The sequence below is a fragment of the Stegastes partitus genome, unplaced genomic scaffold (assembly GCF_000690725.1).
Source record: "Stegastes partitus isolate 25-593 unplaced genomic scaffold, Stegastes_partitus-1.0.2 Scaffold2149, whole genome shotgun sequence".
NCBI classification, from domain to species: domain Eukaryota; kingdom Metazoa; phylum Chordata; class Actinopteri; family Pomacentridae; genus Stegastes; species Stegastes partitus.
Window position 1 is genome coordinate 11,373 of NW_007579880.1, and position 24,216 is coordinate 35,588.

Genomic DNA, 24,216 nt, shown 5'->3' on the forward strand with positions numbered 1-24,216 from the left:
CCATCCATCCATCCATCCATCCATCCATCCGTCCACTTTCTCCATCCATCCATCCATCCATCCATCCATCCATCCATCCATCCATCCATCCATCCCATTGATTCGCTTTAGCTGCTTTACCTTGTAGTCGAGTCACAAGAGACTGAACCTTGTCGGTTTACAACCTGGAGACAGATCGCCGGTTCATGACAAGGCCAACACAAAGAGACTGACAACCATGCACACATACACCCACAGCCAATTTAGAAACATCAGTTAACCCCACATGCGTGTTTTTGGAGTGAGAACAAAAGCCGGAGCAAATGCAAACGCCACACAGAAAAGCTCCAACCAGCCAAAAGGTTTGAAATCAGAACCAGCATACTGTGAAATGTACGTGCTGCCCAGTCTGTACGCCGTTACCTTCATATCCTATTGCAAAAACCATCAACATGGAAGCCTCTTATCTGTCATTTATTGTGGATATATTGGATTTTTGTTGTAAAATATCTACAGAAATGTCACCAAACTTGTCCCAAAGCAATCACTGGCAAAATAAAATCCAAGATAAATGCTAAAATGCTTTAGGAAGCGCAGCAATGTAAAAAAAAAAAAAAAAAGACTCCATTTCCACCAGATTGGGGTTAATAACAATGAAAATTGCTCTGAGTGGAAGGGAGCTGACAGATAACAGATGAGTGCTTTATTTCCTATTGTAAAGACCAAAAACATGTCAGCCTCTTATAGCTGTAATTTATTGTAGATATTTTGGATTTTTCAAGCAAAGTGTCACCAAACTAGTTCAGTGATATAATCCACTGCTAAATGGAAGAAGAACAAATCAGCTGCAAGTTGTGATCGCTCTACCTGGTAAAACAATAAAAAAATATGCAACAAAAAAACATCTAAGTCGAAGCAGTTTTTTTGTTGCGTCACCGTGGTATTCCTGGGTGGTGCAGTGGTTAGCGTTGTCGCTTCACATTAAGGAGTTTCTGGGATCAGACCTTCTGTTTGGCGTTTGCCTGTGTGGGCTTTCTGCAGGTGCTCTGGCTTCCTCCCACAGCGGGTTAATTGGCGATTCTCGACTGGGCTGCATGTGTGATTGTGAGCGTGCACGGTTGTCTGTCTCTTTGTGTTAGCCTCGTGACGGACCGGCGACCTGTCCAGGGTTGCACTCCGCCTCTCGCCCACTGTCACCTGGGAGAGTCCTCCCCGTGATCCTCTATGAAAGATACAGCAGGCATCACTAATAGATGGATGGATGGTGCTCCCAGCAGGTCGTGACAGTGGAGCGTTCGACCACTGTTTTCCATTGTCACATTACATTATATGGAGCAAATCGACGAAAGGAGCATTGATATCCTAAAATATGATGCTTTCTTATTTTGACTTCCTTGTGGCGCCGTGTTTAACAAGCTTCATACATCACCTCTTCACAGATGTCATAAACATCTGCACATTGATGAATTATAGAAAAACAGGAGTGTGTCATAGCCATGGGGTGGACAAGGGAACTAAGAAAAAACGCAATAATTTAGCAAAATTCTGCTTCGTCTGCCTCATAATGTTCATTGAATAATGCGGATTAATTCAAAGTTTTGACAGTCCTGCCTCCTCATCCTTGATGTTTCCTCTTGTCTTTCAGCTTGTGTAAAGGCAGGACCCTTTACTCCGTGGTGCGGGATGCCAAGGTTGTCCTGGACGTTAACAAGACCCGACAGATCGCACAAGAGATGGTCAAGGTAAAATAACTCAACGGTGATTCCCCTGAACGCTTCAGCAGTAGGTAATATTACAGGACAGTCACTCTCACTCTGTCTCTCTCTCTGACCTCAGGGGATGGGCTACCTCCACGCCAAGGGGATCCTACATAAAGACATGAAGTCCAAGAACGTGTTTTATGACAATGGCAAAGTTGTCATCACCGACTTTGGACTCTTCACCATATCTGGGGTTCTGCAGGCTGGCAGGTAATTATGTTCAATACACATCAGAGGCAGAAGCGCTTTGTTTAGCAATACGAGAATTAGCCTTGGAGACAGACTGGCATGGCAATATTGACCCGTATGGTGCAGGGACAACAAAACCTTCAGCGGATGTATTGGGCTCTATTTACTAAATAACAATATGTGGGATTTGCTCTTTTATGTGCTCTGTCACCTGCTTGTTATCATACCTCCGTGCAGGCAACAGCTGTAGCCGCAGGCATTGTGCCTTTGGGTTATTTGTACTTCCTATTCTCATAAACAAGAGAGAATTTCTTCAAATTTGACACAGCATTTACTTTACCGAAGCATAAACTGACTATATTCTGGTGGCCAAAGGTCACCGTGAGCTCAAAAAATGCAGTTTTGAACTGTAACACAAGCATTCATATGCTAATCAAGACAAAATTTAACAAAATACAAATTATTTCTACATTAATTCAAAGACTGTTTAATTATTTTTAAATTGCCAACTTAAAAATATGTGTCTACAAATTCAGTTTTTAATCAGCTTAGATACAGTTTTGCTCTCATTAAATGTTGTTTCCAACCTTTGTTTTTCCTTCAAAACCAAGTCCGTGCCGTGAGTGTAACGTGCTGCAATTCACACAAGTGCAACCATTTAACTTAAATTGATGGAGATTACTTGTAAACCATTTGTCTTCTGTCTTCTTTCTTGTTGCCATGGAAGAAATTGCCACCGGTTTGCCAGAGGACACAAACAGTGTTTAGGAAAGTTATTCAACAGAGAGAGAAAAAAGGTCGGCAGTAAGTGGAGACATTCAATAGAGGCTGGGTGAATTTTTCTTTACGGTCAGTACAAACAGAAATGTCATACAAAGAAAATGATGGATCACACGCAGTCAAAATGCCATAAACTGGCTCTCACTCCACCAACAAATGGAGTATTTTTTCTGTAATTTGCCGTGTCGTGGCTCAGCACACCGCAAACCGCACATTGTATCTGCCCAAGATTGACCTCATGAGACCAAAGCTTTTCATCAGCGTCCCAGAAAATGTGTGGAGGCTTTTTGCCAGTGAGAGCAGGCTCCTGAATACACCTACACCTGCATGCACAACAGGATTTTATTAGTTTTAATATAACTACATATAATATAGATGGTAGGATTCCTAAGCAGATTACATTGCTCTATCAGACTTGAACAGTATTTTAAAAATCATATATTTATCCCAAACCCCCAGGTCCACCTACTCCAGATATCTGGTTAGCGTTCTGAAGGATTATCCGAATATTTGACACATTTTTTGGAACCATCAAAACATTGCTCTGTCCCCTTCACTTTAGAGGAGCAGCTCAATATTACAAGCAAGAGTTTATTTGCTGTTCTAGTGAGATTTAGTTCATGAGATGTAAATTGTTGTATTAAGTATATGAAGAAAAAATGTCTACAATAAATTTATTCTTGCTAGGAAGACAGTCAGCGGAAGTCTAATTGAAGAAGCTGCGAAATATTACTTGTGAAATATTAATACTTATGTATTATGTACATAATACATTACTACTTATTTATAATATTTTATGAAAGGAGCCGCAAGTCAAGTAGTCGCTGCAGGACTCTAGAGGTGTTTGCATTGAGTCGCACTTTCTGGCAACTTTGCCCAAAAACAGTGTGACGTCTGAATTCTCCAGATATCCTGTGCTACGTTCACCCACTATGCTCGGCACAACTCAGGAATAATCACTTGGACACAATCTAATCCATAAACTAGCTCCTTTAAAAAGTCCCAGCCAACCTTTGAGAAGTATAGTATCCTGTGTTATTCCGTTTTCCCCTATGAAACATAATGTGACTGTTTGCATTGCAGACCAACGCATCACTGTTAAAAGTCCACTTTGTTCTTTGCACGAGGACTGAAACACGCCAGTTAACTTTTAAGTATCATTCACAAATAGATGAAATTAATCATTAAACAGCAAACGAAATTTAAACAGAATTCAACATAATTACATTTTTCAGCTTGAGAAATCTATTTATTTTCTGTTTTGCTGCAGCTAGCTAAGAAGACCGACACCGCCGACACATTTTCATTATAAAACTAACATTATGATCAGCAGTGACTTAGACTGGGTTAGCACAGAGGTCGGCAACCCGCAGCTCCAGAGCCGCATGTGGCTCTTTTATCCCTCCGCTGTGGCTCCTTGTGGCTTTGGAAAATAAATAATGAGTATTTCATTTAAATTTGTTTTGTTTTAGCTTGCTAGTTTTTAAAATGGGCTGCAAGGTGGTGCAGTTGGTTAGCAGACCTCTGATAGACTGGCGACCTGTCCAGGGTGTCTCCTGCCTTCGCCCTAAGTCGGCTGGGATAGAATCCAGCCCCCCCATGACCCTAGTGAGGATTGAGCGGTGTATAGATGATGGATGGATGGAGTTGTTAAAATGTAATTGTAAATTTGAAGATTGTGCTGATCTTGTAACATTAAAATAAAACGTGTTTAATTTTTTTTCAAGTTATTTTTTTGGCCTTTGTGCCTTTATTGGATAGTGTTAGTGAGAGAGAGACAGGAAAGTGGGGGAGAAGAATGAGGAGAGGACATGTGGGAAAGGGTCATGAGCAGGAATCGAACTCATGACCTCCACATTGGGACTGTAGCCCTGTACATGGGACACCAGCTCAACCAGGTGAGCTATAGCGGTGCCCTTCGTGTTTAATTTTTTTGTCACCTGACAGCATGTGCAATGTTGCCAGCTCGGCGACTTTCTCGCTAAATCTGGCAACTTTCCAAATCCTCTTGCCGACTTTTTGTTTTTTCGTCAGCAGCGACTAGCAACAAATCTAGCAACTCTCTCTGGTGTTTTGGAGACTCTGATGTGAAAACACTTACTGTCCTCAGCGAGCAGCGGTGCTGCCGTGAGCTCCCCCCGTCCCGAAGCACTCACAGGCGGTCAGGAGTCTGGTCAGCAGTCCCAGCTGCAGTCAGCAGGACAACCAGATGTTATTTTTACTTTGCTTCAGGTGGATAATTTAAGTTTGGCTTTTTATTTCAGAAATATGAGGAGGACTCAAATAGACATTGAGTGTTTTATTTGAAAGTAGCCTTAAACCCAGTGTCTTTTTTTTAAAAAAACTGTTTTTGTTGCATGCAGGCATAACATTTCATTTTCACTGATGAAATTGAAATTCATTGATTTCATAGATGCAACACACAATAGTTTTTTATACATAGCATAAAGGCAAAAAACGATATATGCAGCGTTATGTTCATTTTAGATGTCAAAAGGGTTTTGTGGCTCCCGGTGTTTTGTTTTCGGGAAATGGGTCCAAATGGCTCTTTGAGTGTTTGAGGTTGCCGACCCCTGGGCTAGCATATAGACCAGAAAAGCTAGCCTGACTCTATTCAGAGGCAACAAAATAAACAAAATACCTTTAAAGCTCCCTGAAAGTCACGTATGTCTCATTCCATGCCTGGCAACGTCACTGTGATGACAAGATTCCTCAAAGTCAAGGTGTCCAGCTCTATTTCACCAGGAATAGTTCAAGATCATAACAGCCACTGAAAGCAGCAAGCAACTTTTTCGTTCCTGTTTGTGTCATCATTGTGAGCTTTAGAAGTCCTGCAACTCACGAATCTATCACTTTTCTTTCTGTTGACATCTGGGAATCTGGCAATAACCAACGTAATGTAAACTGAGCGGCTCTGTCTATCCCACTGCATGACTGGACCTAATATAATGTAGCATAGATTTTACATAAACAAAAGTGCCAGCAGGAAAAGCCACACTTGTGTATATTCTTGTTGCATTTTGAAAACATGACAGCAGCCCAGATGGAGTGAGATGATGACACGCCTTCACTCGTCTCTGTTCCTTCCATTTACATTGCAGCGTTACGACTCAGTGGGTTTCCATTGCACGATCTGTACAACTTACATTGTGCAGGCTGCCATCAGCACTTGATTAGAACCATCCTGCAGCTTGGCTTGCAACAAACTTGTGTCATTAACGCGCTGCCGTTTTTAATAAATGCATAATAAATGTGAAAGATGATGTTAGTGAAATCAGTTTGAAATGACAGCGATGTGCCACCGATGTAGCTGCTGATACACAACAAGTATTGCGAGTTATTTACAATGACAGCACATTATAATGAAAGTACGCCAGCGTCACGGCTCAGCAGCATCATACAGCCGATCGATAAAACCCTGACAAGTCTTCATCTCCACGTTTTCTCTCCCTCTGCAGCCGGAGAGAAGACAAACTGAGGATCCCCAACGGCTGGCTGTGTCACCTGGCGCCCGAAATCATCCAGCAGCTCTCTCCGGACACAGAGGAGGACAAGCTTCCTTTCTCCAAACAGTCAGATGTCTTTGCTTTTGGGTGAGCGTCCTCTTACCAGATGCCCTCCTGTTTGTTTGTCTAGACAGAGCCGGGGGTTGATTGCACAACCGAATCCCTAAATGCGTGTGCAAATTCAGTAAATGTCAGCCAACTTTTACGGAACTGTCTCCTAAAAAAACTCTGCATCACGTGACAAAGAGGCAACTCTCATTAACAGGTTTTCAGATCTCATTATAGATACGGATTTTCACTACTTACTGTACAAAGACAGATCATGCAATAATCTGATATTTTAAATTTGGCAATTTTTGTGAGTTTCGCTGTCCAACTTGAAACGGAGAGCAGGATTAATAATTTAAATACTTAATTACATAGAAATTATGATGTTGACGCTCCCATAAACCTGATTTAGAAACAGCGACGCCCGTGTGGCTCGGCTCTTTGTGAATGAAACCTTGGATATGGATGCGGTGCGCAAATAAGCGACGGCAGCTGGAAGACAGCGGGATATTGGAGACGCTGATTGAAGTGCCTAAAGTACACACCGATTAGCGATTGGTTGCCCCCATGTGGATGCAAGAGAAGGGTTGGGAGCTGTTTAAAAGGCCATCTTACGAGCCCGGCGCTCTCATTAGCTCTAATTCAGCCAGCAGGCAACGGGAACGGTTCACTGTTTGCAAAGCTTCTGTCATTAGTGTTTGTAGTCAGATAGCACAGTAAGCAGGAAATACTGGTTTGTGGTCAAATAGTGGATAAAATTTGTGTCTTTTTTAGAAACGCTGCTCATTCAGCTTGATAGAAAATGTCACAAGGTCAAGGAGTGAAGGAAAAGGTGTGAGGAAAAGGCAATCAAAGAGAGAGCGTAGCGCTGTTTTAAGGCTGCATGCTGCTAAGTTTGGTCTGTCATGAACGGCATCGCTTTAAATGTTGCAACCACAAGGAATTGTGGGACAGAATTAGCTCCTGTCTTTATGTATAGGATGGATTCTTGCATCTTGAGCTGAACATGATAAGAAAAGAAGCACCTCTTTTTTTTTTGCATTTCAAGAAGCTATTATTATTATAACTGCCATTTATTGTTATAATGGTAATAATTTTATTTATATAATAGCACCTTTTAAAAACAGCTTACCAAGCGCTTCAGACAGGGCACGAAAGAAAAGAAGGACAGTCAGGAAGACCACTGAATAACAGAAGGCCTGTCAGTTCAAACAAACACCAGGGAGGCAAAAGTGGAAAAATAGAGTTTAAAAAAAATAAATTTCAAAATGAATCAGTAAAACACCACCAGATGTATCCAAGTAAAGAAAAAGAACAAGTGGAATAAAAGAAAATGGAATGTAAAACCACAAAGACGAGGCTAGAAGTAACAATAATAATAATAATAGTAAACAAAATAAAAGAAATAAGTCACTAAATAACAGGTAAAGGAGAATAAAATGTACAAAGAAAATAAATAAAAATGTAAAAATAAATTAGACATAAAAGGAAGCATGTAGAAGTAGCAATTTAAAGAAGAAATGAATTTTACAGTCGTATTTCTTTAGACAGGTCGAGGGATCCTGATGGCAAAAGCTCGATCACATTTAGATTTCAGTCTTGACTTTAGAGCAGTCAGAAGCTCCTCACCTGAGGATCTGAGGCTAAGAATAGCCTCATATGGGGCTAACATGTCTGACGTATAGCTTGGGGACCCTGATGGGCTTTAAAAGTGATCAGTGAAACCTAAAATCAACTCTAAAACAGACGAGGAGGGAAGCCAGGATGATGGTGGTGTCGTCTGCTCGAACCACACTTAGATACTTCTGGGTCATTCTACTCAGTTTTCAAAAAAAAAAAGACCATCTGACAACAAACTTTGTCTCTAGCAAGTCAAGTAATCCCACCGTTGGATGTTTAAGCAAACCACATTCTAAACCTCAAGCAAAAAAAATACACTGCAGTGATTAAAAAAAAAGTATTCAGAATTCCAGAGACATCATCTCATGTCTCCAATCAGAGACGATGGCAGCGGGGAAACATTCCAGCCACGTTTAAAGGATAGTGGGGAACTGAGTAATCCACTATAACAAATTGTCCTTCGAGCCGGATGCCGATTTACTGCAATAAAGGACGCTTAAAAAAAAAAAAAACAGGCCTCAATGCTCGCAGGGACGCAATCCACTCTCCACGTCAGACAATACAACCTCACCAGCCGTTTGCCTCCATGACGTTCCGACGGACAAGAGATGAGCACATGTCACACAGCCAGGACGGTTTCTGATTCATACGGGACATGAGAGATGAAAACAGAAAGCTCACTGGAGCTGAGTCGAGTGAACGATGCAAACCAAGACAGATCAGTTGCAGGGAAAGGTCGAAATTGGCTGAATGAAGGAGTCAAATGAAGCAGTTTAACTGATTAAAGGGGGGCGTGGAGTGTTTAATCTTCACCGTCTACGTCTAAGCATCTGAGGACAAGTGCATCGCAATTGTCACGCCCATAAGAGTTGCAAAAGTAAATATCTAAAAGTGAGGAAGTAATGATTCATATCACAGTGGTTGTTGATGTTACAAATGAACTAAATACTATATGGAACATGATTTCTTTCTTGTATTTAGGCAGCAAAAGGCCCCAAACTATAACAAGCACAAAGAAAAATGTGTTATTTGGCACATTTTGACCCATCAGTCCGGCTACTTTCTTGAGTGTCTTGTTCAAACCACGGCGTCCTCCGTTTCCTCCTCAGAAGCCCATTTTTAAAAAAATGTGTCCTAAGCTGATTAAACTCCCCGTGGCTCCTGTTCTTCCTCCGCTGCCATTACAGTGCTTCATTTGTGGGGGCGGACCCTGCTCTGTTGACTCCTAACACAATTGCATTTTCAGATGGGTCCCCATATGGAGGTTTCGTCACTATGTTATTCTAAAGGGAAGAAGAGTGCAGCACTGGTGCACAATGTCCAGCTGCTCTGTTAGCCCTTTGTGTTACCTAGAGGTGACCCCCACGGCGGTTTTGCATATTCATCAACAATCAGCCGTCAGTTTTTTTTTTTCCCCCCTTACTCCTGGCAAAGAGGCTATTTTTAATTCTCCTCAAACTTGAGGAGCAGAATGAAAAAAAACAAACAAGTTATTTATGTGGGTGAGGTGGTGTATGCTAATTTAGCACGAGTAGTAATTAAAAATGTGTTGCTTTTTTAACTTCTGGGTGACACTTGAAGACAAAATTCATCCCCAAGATGCATTTGCATAAACGCTCCAGCTGTGCAGAATCCACAGCTGCACATTAATCTGGAAGCATTGGATTTATAGTCGTTGTGACTGAACTCGCCTGGCGGTGTTTGCTCTGGCTGGTATGTGGACCTTCTATAGGCGCGTTTCGAAGACAATGGCGTTACTCTCATGACCAGAAAGTCCAAAGCACTGACCCGCCGTGCTCCTCTGCCTTCACAGCACCATCTGGTACGAGTTACATGCACGTGAGTGGCCTTACAAGAGTCAGCCAGCAGAGGTGATCATATGGCAGATTGGCAGCGGGATGAAGCCCAACCTCGCCCAGACCGGCATGGGGAAGGAGATATCGGTAAGGGCTGCTTTTTTTTTTCTTCTTCTTTTTACTATTCATGAGTCATTCTTTCTTTCAAAATTAATTGCTGCATAATATTCATGTTAAAGCAGTCCTTGACTCATTTTGCTCCCACACACTCTATAAACTGAAGACATTAGCTTTTGCACGATAAAGACATTAAGGAACAGCAGATTTTATGATGTAGACGTTCTTGAAGAATGCACATGAGTGAAATTTCAAGTAAAAAAACTTTCTGAAGAAGACAGTTAGAAAGTCAACATTATTTAATTTTTGCATAAATGTGCTTCAAAGACCTTAAAAGATATGTAGAAAATGTTTTAATGCCTGGCTTTTAATTAAAGATTATCGCTGAGTTTTACACACAGCTGTGAGCGGTAGTAACACAAGATAGTAGCTGGGGAATGAATTTTTAATTCATGGAAAAAAAAGGCATTAATGTGCTGATATTTACAAAGACTGTCAAGGCTGAGCCGGCTCTAATAAAAAATAGTGGATGTTGGAAATCTACCCCTCAGGTGTTGGTAATGAATAATGGTTAAAGACTTTGGTTTCCTTGATCTTCACTAAACTTCTCCTGAAACAACCTGCTGCTACCTGCTCATTCAACTTTCTTAGTCTCTTTGTGTTTGCAGATTTTTGTCACATACCATTATTAGCGAGTATTTTATTTACAAATCACACACCAAGACTGTGGAGTCAAGCTTAGCTTTGACTTGCAGTGACTTGAGAAATGTTCACAGCTACTCCAATTTCACTAATTGTGTGACTTCTGGCACCAGTTGGCTGCATTTGTGTTGAATTAGGTGAGCGACTTTCAACACTTATTTAGTATTTTATCTTTTTAATGACTGAAGATGTGTTTTCATTTCGACAGGAGGGAGTCTTTTTTTGTGTCAGAAAAGGCAACAAAACTTGATCCATTGTTAAAAAGCAACAGACCTCCTAATAGTCGACAAAACATTGATAAGCAAAAGTTCTGTTGGTTGTTCGATTGCTGGGGAAAAAAAGACAGTCCACAGAACTTGGCAGCACTCAGTCAGTAGTGGACAGAAGTTAGTATTTACACAGCAGGTCCCTTGTGGTTGTTAAATAATAATTACATATGTTGGACAGGAAGTGTGAGAGTAAAGGACGAGCCCAAGAAAGCAATTTGCAAACTCTATGGTCAAACATTTGCCTGGCTTATCATTTGAAACAAGTATTTATCTGATGTTTGCCACTTAGCCAGGCTGTTCACTCTAGTGTCAGATAGCCCAGATGAATATGCAATAATCAAACAGCTTGAACTACTGGTAACATGTTGACAAGGTAAGTCCTTGGCTGAACTATAGACTGTATAAAAGATGGACGTAGCAACCGGCCCTGAAAAATGAAGCCAACCCGGAAGTGTCAAAAACCTGCAATATCACTACGTCCACTAGTCCTGGCTACAAAAAGCCTGAATTGGAAAAGAAGTGATCACAGATCATGAAATACTGCATTCCTACAGCTCAGGACTTTTTTAAAAATTAGTTTTCATGTTCAAGTCCAGAGATCAGGTGGCCAATCTGAAAATAAATCAACACTGCATTTTTAAAAAATCATCAACATTTTGCGGGGCAAGGGGCGTGGCTGACTTGATTGACAGTCGGCAGCGACCATACAGACGAAGCGAGCAGAAGGTGGTAAATGTGGGCGGGGCAGAGAGGGCCCGCCTCTCAATTCGTCTGACCAATCACTGCTCCTATGGCTCCGCCCCCCGATTTTTGCATCACTGGCTCCAAAAATCCAAGATGTCAACCAGGAAGTAGCAAAACCCTGGCTTCATTTTCTCAGTGCAGAAACCAACGGGTGACGTCACGGTAGCTACGTCCATCTTTTATACAGTCTATGGGCTGAACGCAGTCCTACTTTTAGGGGCGAGTGTCGGCCAAGCTACGGTAACTAACTTGTTTTCAAGCCACCTGCACGGATTTGTCCTTTGCCTCACAACTCTTCCAGCGTTCCTCCACTTCAACATTTGTGCATCACAGATTAAAAAGCTTTCAGACTAAATAAATATTTGAGAAAAGTAATTTTCTCCCAGTTGTAGAGAGTCAATACGATGCCATTATTGGCGCGACGTGTGTTCGTTCAGTAACCAGGTTCTCCCTCTGATACATCTGGAGATAAGAAAATGAAACGTCTAACAATTTGTTGGGTTTTTTCTTTTTCTGTCTGTCTGTCTCCCAGGACATTCTGCTCCTCTGCTGGGCCTACAAGCAGGAAGAGCGGCCCAGCTTCTCCAAGCTGGTAGATTTACTGGAAAAGTTGCCAAAAAGGAACCGCCGCCTTTCCCACCCAGGGCACTTCTGGAAGTCAGCTGAGTATGTCAAATGAGTTAGGGACCTAAAACAGCAAAACAATCAGCAACTATTAAAAGCAGCCGCCATAACTCCACATAAATAACCCACCTCCTTAAAGAATGCACTGAATCCAAAAGCCAGCCCAGTGATGAAAACTGCCCGTGCTGTGTGTATTTTCATGGAATGTTGGCATGTGTGTGTACAGATAAGTTGACTGTCCAGTTTCTCAAAGCAGTCGGGACTCATATTTTCTTTGGTTTGATTTTAAACCATACTGGATATCTTTCCTTTCTCTCTCTCTCTTTTTTTTTTTTTTGTCCTTTACTATTGACTTGTTCCCGTCATTATATTTGATTTATTTCTTGGATGTATCTTTGCTTGTAACTTTCAACAGATCACGTCATCCTGGACTTAAAAAAAACAAAAAGAAAAACAAAAAAAAGTTTGAGAACAAATGTAGATGTTTTTTTTTTTTTCTTCTTCCATGTCTTATTTTTTTTTGTTTTGAATGAATGTAATTGTTGTACATCGCATATTGTATATTTCCATGACATTGTCTTGCCATTCCTTATGTCTGTCAACTGTGTAGACCATTTGTCAAGTGGTACCTCATGGTCTCTCTCTCATGTGTGGATGTCCGGGTTACGTTGTGTTTGACCTAAAATGTCCTCTTATTTACACCGTACCATTTGAATGTGAAAAAGCCAGCTTCCCTGTTTGTGTGGGGACGTGTTGGCCCAGTTCTTTGATGGGAGACTGTTCTCTGATCAGCCTGTGCTTTGAATATTGCCTGTGAACATAAGCAAAGATGTTTGAACAATGACAGTCTTTGAAAAAAAACGTAAAAAGAAAAAAAAAAAAAAAAGCGGCCGGACTCCCCCCACTTGATGCTGTTCTGTGAAATCGCTGACACTTGAAATGTATCTCGTCAACTGTTGCAGAACTAATTTACCTTTTAGAAATGCTACCACTGAGCCCCCCATTCCCCATTTTCCAAGAAATAAATGTATTTTACTTAAATAGGTAATGATAGATACACAATATAATAGATGCTTGATAAACTCAACGCAGTGATTTGAAGTGAATTTATTCAGTCAGTAAATCAACTTTGTGATGACAAAGTATTGCAAATGACACATTAGCTTTCTGAGTCATGCATCAAACTGAAGAGAAGTTTTAAGGATCCCGTCTCTGCAATGATGTGACTGGAAAGGGAGAAACATCACCTTAAAATGGTAAAACTAAAACTCCATGAGCGGTCAGAATAAACTTTGTTTTTTTTTTTGCCTGTTGAAATTCATTGGGAGTTGCTTAACAGCAGTGTTGTAGTCACTTTGAATTTCAGAACTCTTCAGCCTCAAATTGAATATTTATCCAAAAACACAATTTTACTGGTTTTTCTTTTATTCGTGCTGTGGATTTTTTTTGAAAATTAGTACATTTCATTAATATTTAATCTCATGAAGTACACATTGCAAGTTGAACATTTTTAAATATAGTTAAAAATAAATAAATAAATAAATTGTAGATTTCCTTTTTTAAGTAATTTTCCAACCACCATTCATTTAAAATCAGCTGAATAAAGGAGTGTTCAGACTTAGAGGCAGCTTGGGGATGTTAGAGTCATCTATGCTAAGTTAAGCTAAGCTAATAACAGTTATGAGATAATGCTAAAGGCCGCTACTGCTACCTTTAGCATTTGGCTAAAATGCTAAGCTTTTGTAACAGCAGTGGTAGAACTACAAAATCAGCAAACTGTCTCAACAACAGCAGTCGTGCTGCAATATTTTAATTAGAGTTTGTCGACATTAGCAACCGTACATTCTGGTGACACCAAAACTAAATAAGACTATAGCAGCAACAACTCTTCAAAGGCCAGTTCATGGTTTCCACGTGACCGATGCAGCCGTGGCAGGTGGCAGAGCAGGTTGTCTCATTATTGCAACGTTGGCAGTTTGAAGTGTCCTTCAGCAAGACACTGAAGTTGCTCCTGATGGCAAGTGAGCAGCTGACATGGGCGCTCTGCAGCCATTGGTGTGTAAATAGGTGAATAAGAAACGCAGACCAAAGCGTTGGTACAACCTAACTAAGGTAAAGACGCGCTACAAAAGAGCCTCTTGGATAAGAGGCAATGCGTCTGGAAAATGGAAAAAAAAAGGTCCAGTTGCTTTTGACTGAAGCTCTTAATGCTGCTAATTAGACTGTAGCACTATGTTAATGTGATTATTAATCAGTAATAATAGTGAACGTAGCATCGGATTTCTGGAGAATTTAGAACTTCCTCGTGTGTTCGGGCACCTTCGACAGACAGCACATACAAATCAAAGCACTTCCACAGGTCGGTAGTGACTATTTGAATTTGAATGTGTTTAATGATGAATTGTAAAGGTAGTGAAGACCACAATTGGTTTTAGGCACCATCTATCATCATCTGCATCTGGCTCGCTTGCAGTGTTGACAGTCACACATTTTGAGCTGGACGTCTGCAGGACGTGAACCCTGGTGGACCTGACTGGATAACCAAATGTACATCATGTAGACGTGGAAACCGTGAACTGGCCTGTTTGTTTTGAATTATACAAGAGTTATTTTGGTTGCTGAAAAGGGATATAGTTTGTTTTTCAAATCTGAAAAAGCACAGGATTGAAGGGAAGGTAAAACTCTGAGGCAAACAGTTGGTCTGAGCTGCAAACGTGTGCATTTGTACACAAATAGAGCAGAAATTCCTCATGTTCAGTCTGAACGCACCTTAAAAATGATGTTTAATTAGTACAGTAGGCGAGGACAATTAACTGCTATTAACTGTCTGCTGGAAATTAAATCCAGTGATTCCTAATTGTTTTAATTATCATTTTCAGACGTTCAGATTCCCAGTAAAGAGACACAACTCTATATTTTTACACTCAGATTTTCATAATTTTAACTTCTCTGTCATTATTTTTTTTCCTTTTTAATTTGACATTGCAGCTTTTTTTTATCTTCATCTAATGTGACGTTGTGGACAGAGCTACTACAACACTGCTTTAAGGATGAACGTGGAGCACATTTAAAATAACCTACAACTTGTATTTTTCTAAAACCCGAAACGTTTTATTTGCACAAACCTTCAGTGTGACTTCACCTGTAAAAGTAAATAACCTAAATCTGGCTGAACTTTCCCTTTAACATATCAGAAAAAAAAAGACATATCAGGATGCTGAAGACCACCCCAGGCCATTTCTTTTCTACTTCATACTGTAAATCAAACTATATTTTAAATGTGTGTTTTTGGCAAACCTGAGTCATATCATCACGAATTGGAAGCATCATTTGAGCTGTATACTGCTTTTGATTCTCTCTAGCCACGTCGAATAGATAGAGACAATCCAATCATGTTAAATAGCCATTTTCCACCTCATTATATACACATCTGCCAGTGTTGGAAAATGCATACAAAACAATCTGCTGCTGTTTTTTGGAGTCTGTCTGTCTATTTTGGAATTGCTGGGATTCAAATATTGTAAGTGGATCATTTATATTTGTACTGTTTACAACTTTCAAGTGCATGAGATGGACTATCAAAGATTGATTCTTGTTATGAAGAAAAAAAAAAAAGAAAAAAAACTCCTTCGACACTATATATAAAAAGTATGTGAGCGTTTTTCTGATGAACTGTTGTCCATTGAGCAGTTTGATCTCAAATTTTTTGCGTCAGGCTTTGCAAAACTTTTCAACAGCTTTGTTTGAGAGAATGATTGTTTCAGTATATTTATAGATTATATAAATGATTAGACTAGCATTTAAAAAAAAGAAAAAAGAAAAAAAAAAAAAAAGAGTAACGACCTGTGCACATGCTAGAGTTGACAACAACCTGACTGGACAACAATCAAAGATATAACATTAGTGCCAAGTGTACATAACAGATTGTAGACTATGTTTTATCGTCACTTGCCGTAATATCAATATTCCTTGTGAATTTTTTGACCTTTTTTTTTTTTCTTTTTTCCTTTTGAATGTACAAATTGTGTTGTGTTTTTCTGTTGCCTTTTGTTTTCTGTTCATTTTTAAACTTTCTTTTCCTCCATTTTTTCCTTCTAATTGCATAAGCATTGATGCTGTGTTGTTTCTTTTCCTTGATTCCGTCCTTGTATTGTAGATGATAGCTCCAAAAAGCTTGTATTTAATGATGCCTTATGGTCCATGGCTTAGTGATGAGTAGACTTTTTGATCACAAGCTCTTTTATTTGCACTCATCCTTTACAAAGTGTATGACAATAAAAAGATGTTTTCATTTTGGACGTTTTCCGTTTCTTTTATGTCATCTTTTAACTCAGTAAACCCCCTTATCCATGTTTTACGTTGAAGTTTTTTTTAAACACGTCTTCACAGGAGAAGTTTGGTGGCGAGTCACTGGTTACTGCCTAAACCAGGGGTGTCGAACTCTGGTCCTCGAGGGCTGCAATCCTGCAAGTTTTAGATGTTTCCTTCTTCCAACACACCTGATTCAAATGATCAGCTCCTCATCAAGCTCTGCAGAAGCCTGATAACGATCCTGATCATGTGAATCAGGTGTGTTGGAAGAGGGAAACATCTAGAACATGCAGGATTGTGGCCCTCGAGGACCGGAGTTTGACACCCCTGGCCTAAACATTAGTTTCGATCGTAAGAAGGTAATTTTCATTTGTTCTGAGTTTGAAAAGTGCAGCTTTTGATGGTGTACTCTCAAGTTTTAAATACTCGGAGCAGCAGTCATACTCCAACCAATATATACATATATATATATACATACATGTGTGTGTAAACTTGAAATCTGGCAATTAAAAATAAAAGAACACTGATTGAAGTAGCTTGATCTCATCAAGTATAAGTAATGTATGTATGAGGGAAGATAAAATGTAAAAAAAAACAAAAACATTCACATTATTGACGTAGTTTTTTAGTTAAATGAATATCAAAGCCTCCTCTCTGCGGGTTTCTGCTTCACAGTAACCTCAAACGATAAACGTAGTCGCTGAAGAATATTTCCAGCTGCTTGAACAACCTCACGTAAACGACAGCTCATTTTGAGTAAAAAAAAAAAAAAAAAACTCGTGCAATTTCAAGAAAACCTTGAGAAAACAGATTGAAGCCCAACCTCGTGTCCTCCACGCCCTGACTAACTGAACTGCTATTTCAAGGTTAAACGCATCCGTTGAAGTTTACAGGTTTATTTCTACTCCTCCTTTGACTGTACCAGTTTCCATGACATCCACAAACTAACCTTTAGCTGGATACATCATTTAGAGAAGCTGCTAGCTGCACACAAAGATTCTAGTTTATCTCACTCGAAGCAGGAAAAAAAACAATTATCCCTTTGACTAATAAGCGTATTAACCTCTGTTATAGTGATGTGAACTGTAAACTAATAACGAGTGATGCAGTTGATTAGAGTGATGAATAAATGTAACTAAAGTATCGCCACCATGCTAAATTAGCCATAAACACTGTTTGCTGTTTTCTTCTTTGGTTTAAAAAGGACTATTTTTTTTTTTTTTTTTGTAGCTGCTCTCCGCGACTGAGGGAGGTGATTAATTCAAAACAAAGTACGGCTGGAAAAAGTGACCTTTAAGACCCCATTTACACCTGGCATGATGCTGTGGTTACATAATTCCGAGTGGCTGGTGGAGATAGAAAAGACCGCAATGTTAACGAGTTGTAAGCGTTCATGTTTGCTGACAGCTCGAGGCTGCTGTGTGAATACAAAGGCGGTCGTGTGCAAGTTAGAAACACTGTCTTGGACTTTTATATTACGTCAGAAGAATCCAGTTTTAACTACGACTCAGAAGCTGAACGCTGCAAGTTCATGACTGATAACGCTCAGAACACGCTGGTCCATATTTGGAGGTCTTGTGATCAGATCTCAGCCAGGTATTCATTCAACCTGGAGTGAGAAAAGAAATCTGCACAGTTTAAAGGTCACCAAACTCCTTTTCTTTCAATGAGCTTAAACGAGTTCAGTAAAAGCTGGAAGCTACTGGCAAGTCTTCCTTTGCAAAAAAATGATTTTCTATGAATATCTCAGTGTGGACGGTTAGTCAGTGCAGTCAGAGCTGCATGGTGGCAAAGTCTGGTTTAGTTAAATGAAACATTTTCCAAAGATTTAAAGCATTGGAAGTGATTCAAACTCGTAAAAAACAAAAAAAAGCTTCTCTCCTGGTCCCTGTGCTCACATATCCATTATTTTACTCCAGTTGAATTTAGCATAATGCTCTTTATATTCATATATTTTTCTGTTTCTGTTGTTAGACTCATTCAGGGTACGTCCAACCTGCACATCCTCGTAGGCCTGACTAAAGACTACAGCTGTGCAGTGAATTTGGCTATGTTTTCCTACAATTCAAAGCTACTGTAGCGGCACTCTGTTCCGTTCTTCTTTGGACCACGCTCCGAAGCCAGTCTAGCAACTAATATTTGAAACGCGAGTGAGACGAGTTCTTCCTTGTAAATAGTTTAATAATAAAAAAAAAAAAAAGCATAAAAAATTACACATACTCACACGGTCAAAAAACTATGCTGCTTCCCACGTCTCTGGCTTCAATCTGAACAACAAGCCTCGTCCACTGCGTCACAGCGACGCAACGTTGTTTAATTGGAAGCACAAATCAAACTGCTCTCCAACCTATCAGTAACAAGTCATGCCTTTACTAAATGCATTCTTCCAAACCACAATGAAACTATCAGTTTTCAATATTACCATTCCAACCTTCAACTATTATCAAATATGAAACAATAATTTTGACTCTAACAGCTGCTATAAATTTAAAGAGCAACTGCACAACAAGGAGGAAATGAGTTGTTTAGCTGGTTTGTACTTTTTGGCGTTCCATTACTGACTTGAGTAATACAAACTTCTTCTTTTTTAAATCACCACTACTCTACACAACTCAATGGCAAGTTGTGACAATCAAGTAATTTGTCCAAACATCTTCAAACTGGAAACCAATTCTGTTCAAGTGTCATGATTCACAAAGTCCCACCCACAAGTTGACGTGATTGCTTGCTGTGGTTTGTTACATATGAAACCCCAGAATCAGCTTTTTTGAGTAAACTTCTGATTCAAGGTGGAAACGCTCAACCACGGTGTTGACTGGTTGTTTTGCTCATGATGTGTCTTCTGTATATGATATTAAAAAAAACACTACAAGGTGAAAACAACGTGATTTTCACCAGACAAAGCGATCAGGAATGTCGTCATGCGACGCTGTTTGCATTTATAACCTGGCTGAGATCTAATCACAAATCAAGACCTCAAACTGTGGTCTGGTTCCTGTGATTGCGATGTCAAACATTCCATGTCCATTTGCATCTCACATTAACATATATTTTTCCATATTCAGATAAGATATGCAGGAAAAAAATCAGATGTTGCCAGGTGCAACCAACTCTCTCAACCTCCCACCACTCTCTATATAATGCTTATTTTGCATAACCTGGCTAGAAACGCATTTAAATTGACTTAGGGTTTTTTTTTTTTTTGCGGCGGCGAGGATATTGCATATGCACACTTTATACGCTTTAAAATCACTTTAACATTCTAAACGTAGGGTGGAATCCACACCAGTAAAAACCCAGAGATCTGGTGCGTTTCTGCCTCTCGTTTGTTTCAACTCCTCTGCGAACGAGCCGGCATACTGATGACAGTTTGTGTGTTTGAGTGCGTGTATCATACAATGTCAGACCTGTGACTCACTGGTTGAAGAGGGAGAGTGAGTTAGTGAGGGCACGGTGCAGGAAAATGGAACAATAGATAAATAGATAGATAGATGGGCGCTCTACCCGTCTGCGCCTCCACCTCTGAAGTCCAGCCTCGGCCACTGGAGTGTAAAAAATCCACATCACCCAATCTTGGGAAGGTCCGCGGCCCATCAGAGCATGAATGTTTGGTTTCTGTCGAGATTCTTGAAAGTGTTAAAACCCGATAAGGTTCGGTGCACTTTATGTCACAGTACACAGAGGTATAAGGAAGGACAATAAAAACATGTGGGATGCAAGGGCCAGCTAAAGGATGCATCGATTTATGTCTGCCATGATAAAACCCCAGTTAAAATTAAATCAAATAACAACAAAAACATGTGCAAATGCCCAACAAATTCCATCGAATCAATAGATTTGGTGGCCTAACTGCACAAACTGACCTGAGATCATTTCAGTTCTTGGTATGTATAGTTTGAGATGCATAAGAACTGCAGATGAAATGAGGAAATCAGTGTCAATTTAGTTCCTTTCAAAAGGAGAAGGAAAAGAACAAAGAAAGAAAAGGGGAGCTTTAACTACAAATTGAATGTAAGCGTTGATGAGATCACATAAAGGAAAACAACCTTAACAAAAGATATAAAATCATATTCCTTCATGTTTGTCCTTGTACTTGATATTTTAGTTGATACCTTTTTGACCCTCTTTACATTTTTTTCTTCATCAACATTTCCTTCTTCATATGGATTTTCTTCCTTATTTCTTCCATTTTTTTTAAACCGTTGTGCTGTCTGAGCTGACTGTCAAGGACACATACTGTAAGAGCAACAAGGCTGCAGGTAATATAACTAAATGTCTGAATGCTGTTCCTATTGTAGACCAACTGTGAACACAGTTTGTCCTTGTGGCAGCACCAAAGCATTCAAGAGAATAAAGGAAAAAATAAAATTATACACTCAATTCCCCGCAGAGCAACATCGAAGCCTCAATGCAGAAAATCTTCAGCTCCGATTAAAAGGGTGTAAACACGGATGTATTGTGAGAACTGAATAAGTTCCATGATGCCACTTATCACTCCAAAGATAGTTGCTCTTTTGGTGCATTTGCAAGAAGCTAGAAGTTGTTCAAAGCCTGAGTACACTTAAACTGACATCTATAATATTCAATCCCTGAGCAATCAAGTTCAAGCAATGCAGATTAAGCCCGTTAGCGCCGGATAAATCTCTCTTTATTTTGCAGTTTTAAATCTTCTATGTGGGGTGACGTTCCCACAGCGATGCACAGATAGCAATACATTTTACATCAGTTAGCAAAGACTGGTTTGCCAGAGCTGAAAAGAGAAGCATCAACAGTCCCCCAGAGTCCCTGCAGGTCCACATTTTGTGTCCCTGTGCCAAAAACATTGTGTGCAGAAATGGAATATATGCTGAGCTTCTGCATATTTAGGAAAATAAATGAAGATGAAAAACACACACATAAAAGTTCAATGTTTGTATGTTCACGTCAGTATAATCAAAGCTTTATACTTTGCACATCCTCGAGTCCTCGAGGGTTCGCGAAGGTTCTAGTAGTCTTGTGGCCATACAAGACTGTCCTCTAGGACTGACGTCGTGCTGTGCAGAATGGTCAGACTGCACCTCATTGTTATTCTGCTACAGAGGTTAAAAATAATGCTCCGGCTCGTTTGCATCTCTTTAAACCAATCACAATAGTCTCGAGCGACAGGGCATGAAAATTTCCACTCGTCTCTCTTGGAAACGTTAGCTCCACTGCTCTCAAGCGCCATCTCAACATCTGCTCCACACGATCGCCCACCCCTTGCTACAATACAAGTAAAACGTGGCATATACACAATATTTTCCTGTTCGCTCTGACTTTTCCAAATCCGCACCTCTCGTGTGCCCTGTTGGTCGATGCTAAGCCCAGGATGTAGCAACGCTGCTCCTCAGAATACTGACAGGTGTCCTTTTTGGTGGAGCAGTTGCACAGAAGAAGGCGAGCACTGTTGTTATTATGGCTTATTTACTGAAAGAAGGCCTGTCTTGTTGCACGATGCAAGCCTTGGTCAAAACATTTAAATTATTAGTGCAGTAGGCTGCAGCAACAGAGGTTATTGGTGCTGATAGAGAAAGAGGTGGAGAATGCCACCTGTAATCTGCAGTCAATGGCAGACTTATAACTGCAGCCTACATCCAGTGAGTCAGACTAGAGCCCAAGTGAAGTAAACTTTGTCCTCAGAGGGTGTATGCGAGGCTCTGTGTGTACATTCACCTACCCTCTAGTTTTTTGTGACTACATTACAACTTGTGCTGGAATACATAGATAACACTCTCCTGCACATGTATGGTGTCCTCCGAGCAGATTCCAGGTAAAGCAGTAGATTCAGAAAAGCTACACATCCATGCTGCTTGCTGGTAGTGCAACCAGGCCCGTAGGCTACAGCTGTGGCTGCTCTTCTGATAGTGACAACAGTACAGTGTTTTGTGTAACTACGACCAGAAGGAGCAGGCGACAGTTCTTCACTGCAAGTTTATTGATTGGCTTATTCACAGCAGTAGGGCTGGAGAAAGACTATAGTCTGGCTTAATACAGGAAAAGTCAAAGTGTGTTAATTTATCCTTAACGGAAACCATTTTTCTAAAGCCTTAACCAAAGTGCTAATGTTACCTGAACCTGACCACGCTCTCTTTATATGAGAGTTGTACATCCATCTCCCCCCCTGGTGAGTGTTGTAGTACGAAGCAAGTTGGACACAGTCTGACTTTCTTTGTGTTAGCTGATTCAACAAATCCCAACCCCCCCCACTAGCAGAGATAATGGCAGTAGTTGTCAGCCGCCTTTGTAAACCCAGATTTTCTTCATCAGGCTGGCTGTAAAAGGGGATGTTTAATGCATCAGTTGATTCTTCTTTTTCCACAAAATGGACCAATTCTACTTTAGTCAAGAGGATTTTTATAATGGAAAGCAATGAAGAAGAAACAGCTTTGTTCAGAGGCATTACTAATGTATGACTCAATGGGTTTGCGGATGTAAAGTATTCCCTCAGGTGAGAATCTATCCATCCAGGACGATGTTTCTTAAAGGGAATTTAAATCCCAAAACGCTCTGGAGCAGATTAGCGGTGCAGCATCAGTTACCATGGCGATCTAGCTAGGTTTAAAAAGAGCCAAATCTGTGACATTGAAAAGTCTTTAGGCTTTGAGCTCGACATACCTTGATAACCCTTTAATCTGGCGTCATAGCATACCCCTCTGGTGTAGTTTAAAAATGTGACTGTCGAGTGATTCAACAAAACAAACCAGAAAAAAAAGAAGAAAGTTGCTTCTAAACAGCAGGAATTACATCGCACCTAAGTATAATTGGGAACCATGGCTGCGTCTCTTCCTCTTGTTGGCACTTGACTGGATTAATGAGCGACTCTGAGCTCACCTGCAACAGCATGATGTAGGTCTACAAAGACACTCGGTATACATATTTGAAAATAGCAAATTTAGAGCCACAGATTAGCTCTGCCACATAGCCTCCAAGGACCATGGGGCTCTCTTTATTCATTTAAAGACACCCACGTGGCTTATTATGCTGGAGATGTTATTTCATTAGGGGTTTGGAAGAACGACAGAGAGAGAGAGAGAGGGAGCAGAAGCACTACAAAGCGTGTCATATAGGAGGGATGTCCTAAAGGTTCAGCTTTACCGAGCCCAAAGTCGTGCCAGTTGAGAAACCCTTGTTGAGCCTGGGAGCTAAGAAACACGCTGGCAACACCTGTATGTACATTTCAAACAAATCCCACGCAGCTGTTGGCCTCGTTCGGCGAGCAAATAGATTTACCACTAACACCATAAATATTCTTCTCAGCAAATCAGGTGGAAACGTCTCACTGGCTGAATAATTACAACCAACGAGACGGCCCGTCTGACAGATTTGGGGGAAGAAGTTGTTTTGTTTTTTTTTTTGTGACAGTTAAACTGGTGATTTCACATCATGCTCAAGAGCCTGAGAGTGGTTGACTGTCTGACAACCACTTGGCAAACCCACACTGGTTTGAACTGTACAACCCAAAAATAAATCTTACATAATGCAAGAGGATGGAGGATGTGACCCTGTCTTCCCCTCCAGCAGGCCCTATGCTGGCCCATCTGGTAGATAATGTGCAACTACAGTGCCACTCAGACTTGCTAAGATCCATTATGGTTTTCCTGGGTGCAAAGTTTGGATTTCTGACCTGCACAGCATGCAGTGATAAATCTTTAAAGCTTGTCTAGAGCTTGTCTTTTTCTTCTAATTTTTGGTTATTAATGTCGCCGTCTCTGTCTGTACTAGTAAATCTTGTTTAATTTTCTTTTAAGGGAAG

At 40.4% G+C, this 24,216-nt stretch overlaps 1 protein-coding gene across 1 annotated transcript in view; it reads left to right on the top strand.

Moving 5' to 3' along the window:
• LOC103374124 (kinase suppressor of Ras 2-like) overlaps nucleotides 1-12,189 on the top strand; it is a gene marked incomplete at its 5' end in the record, with an annotated part of 23,250 nt that extends 11,061 nt beyond the window's left edge. The window contains 5 exons of the mRNA XM_008304160.1: nucleotides 1,625-1,721; nucleotides 1,816-1,949; nucleotides 6,167-6,301; nucleotides 9,696-9,825; nucleotides 12,043-12,189. Of these exons, the coding sequence (XP_008302382.1) occupies nucleotides 1,625-1,721; nucleotides 1,816-1,949; nucleotides 6,167-6,301; nucleotides 9,696-9,825; nucleotides 12,043-12,189 (643 nt within the window). The remainder of the gene's footprint in view (nucleotides 1-1,624; nucleotides 1,722-1,815; nucleotides 1,950-6,166; nucleotides 6,302-9,695; nucleotides 9,826-12,042) is intronic.
• Between the last annotated feature and the right edge of the window lie 12,027 nt (nucleotides 12,190-24,216).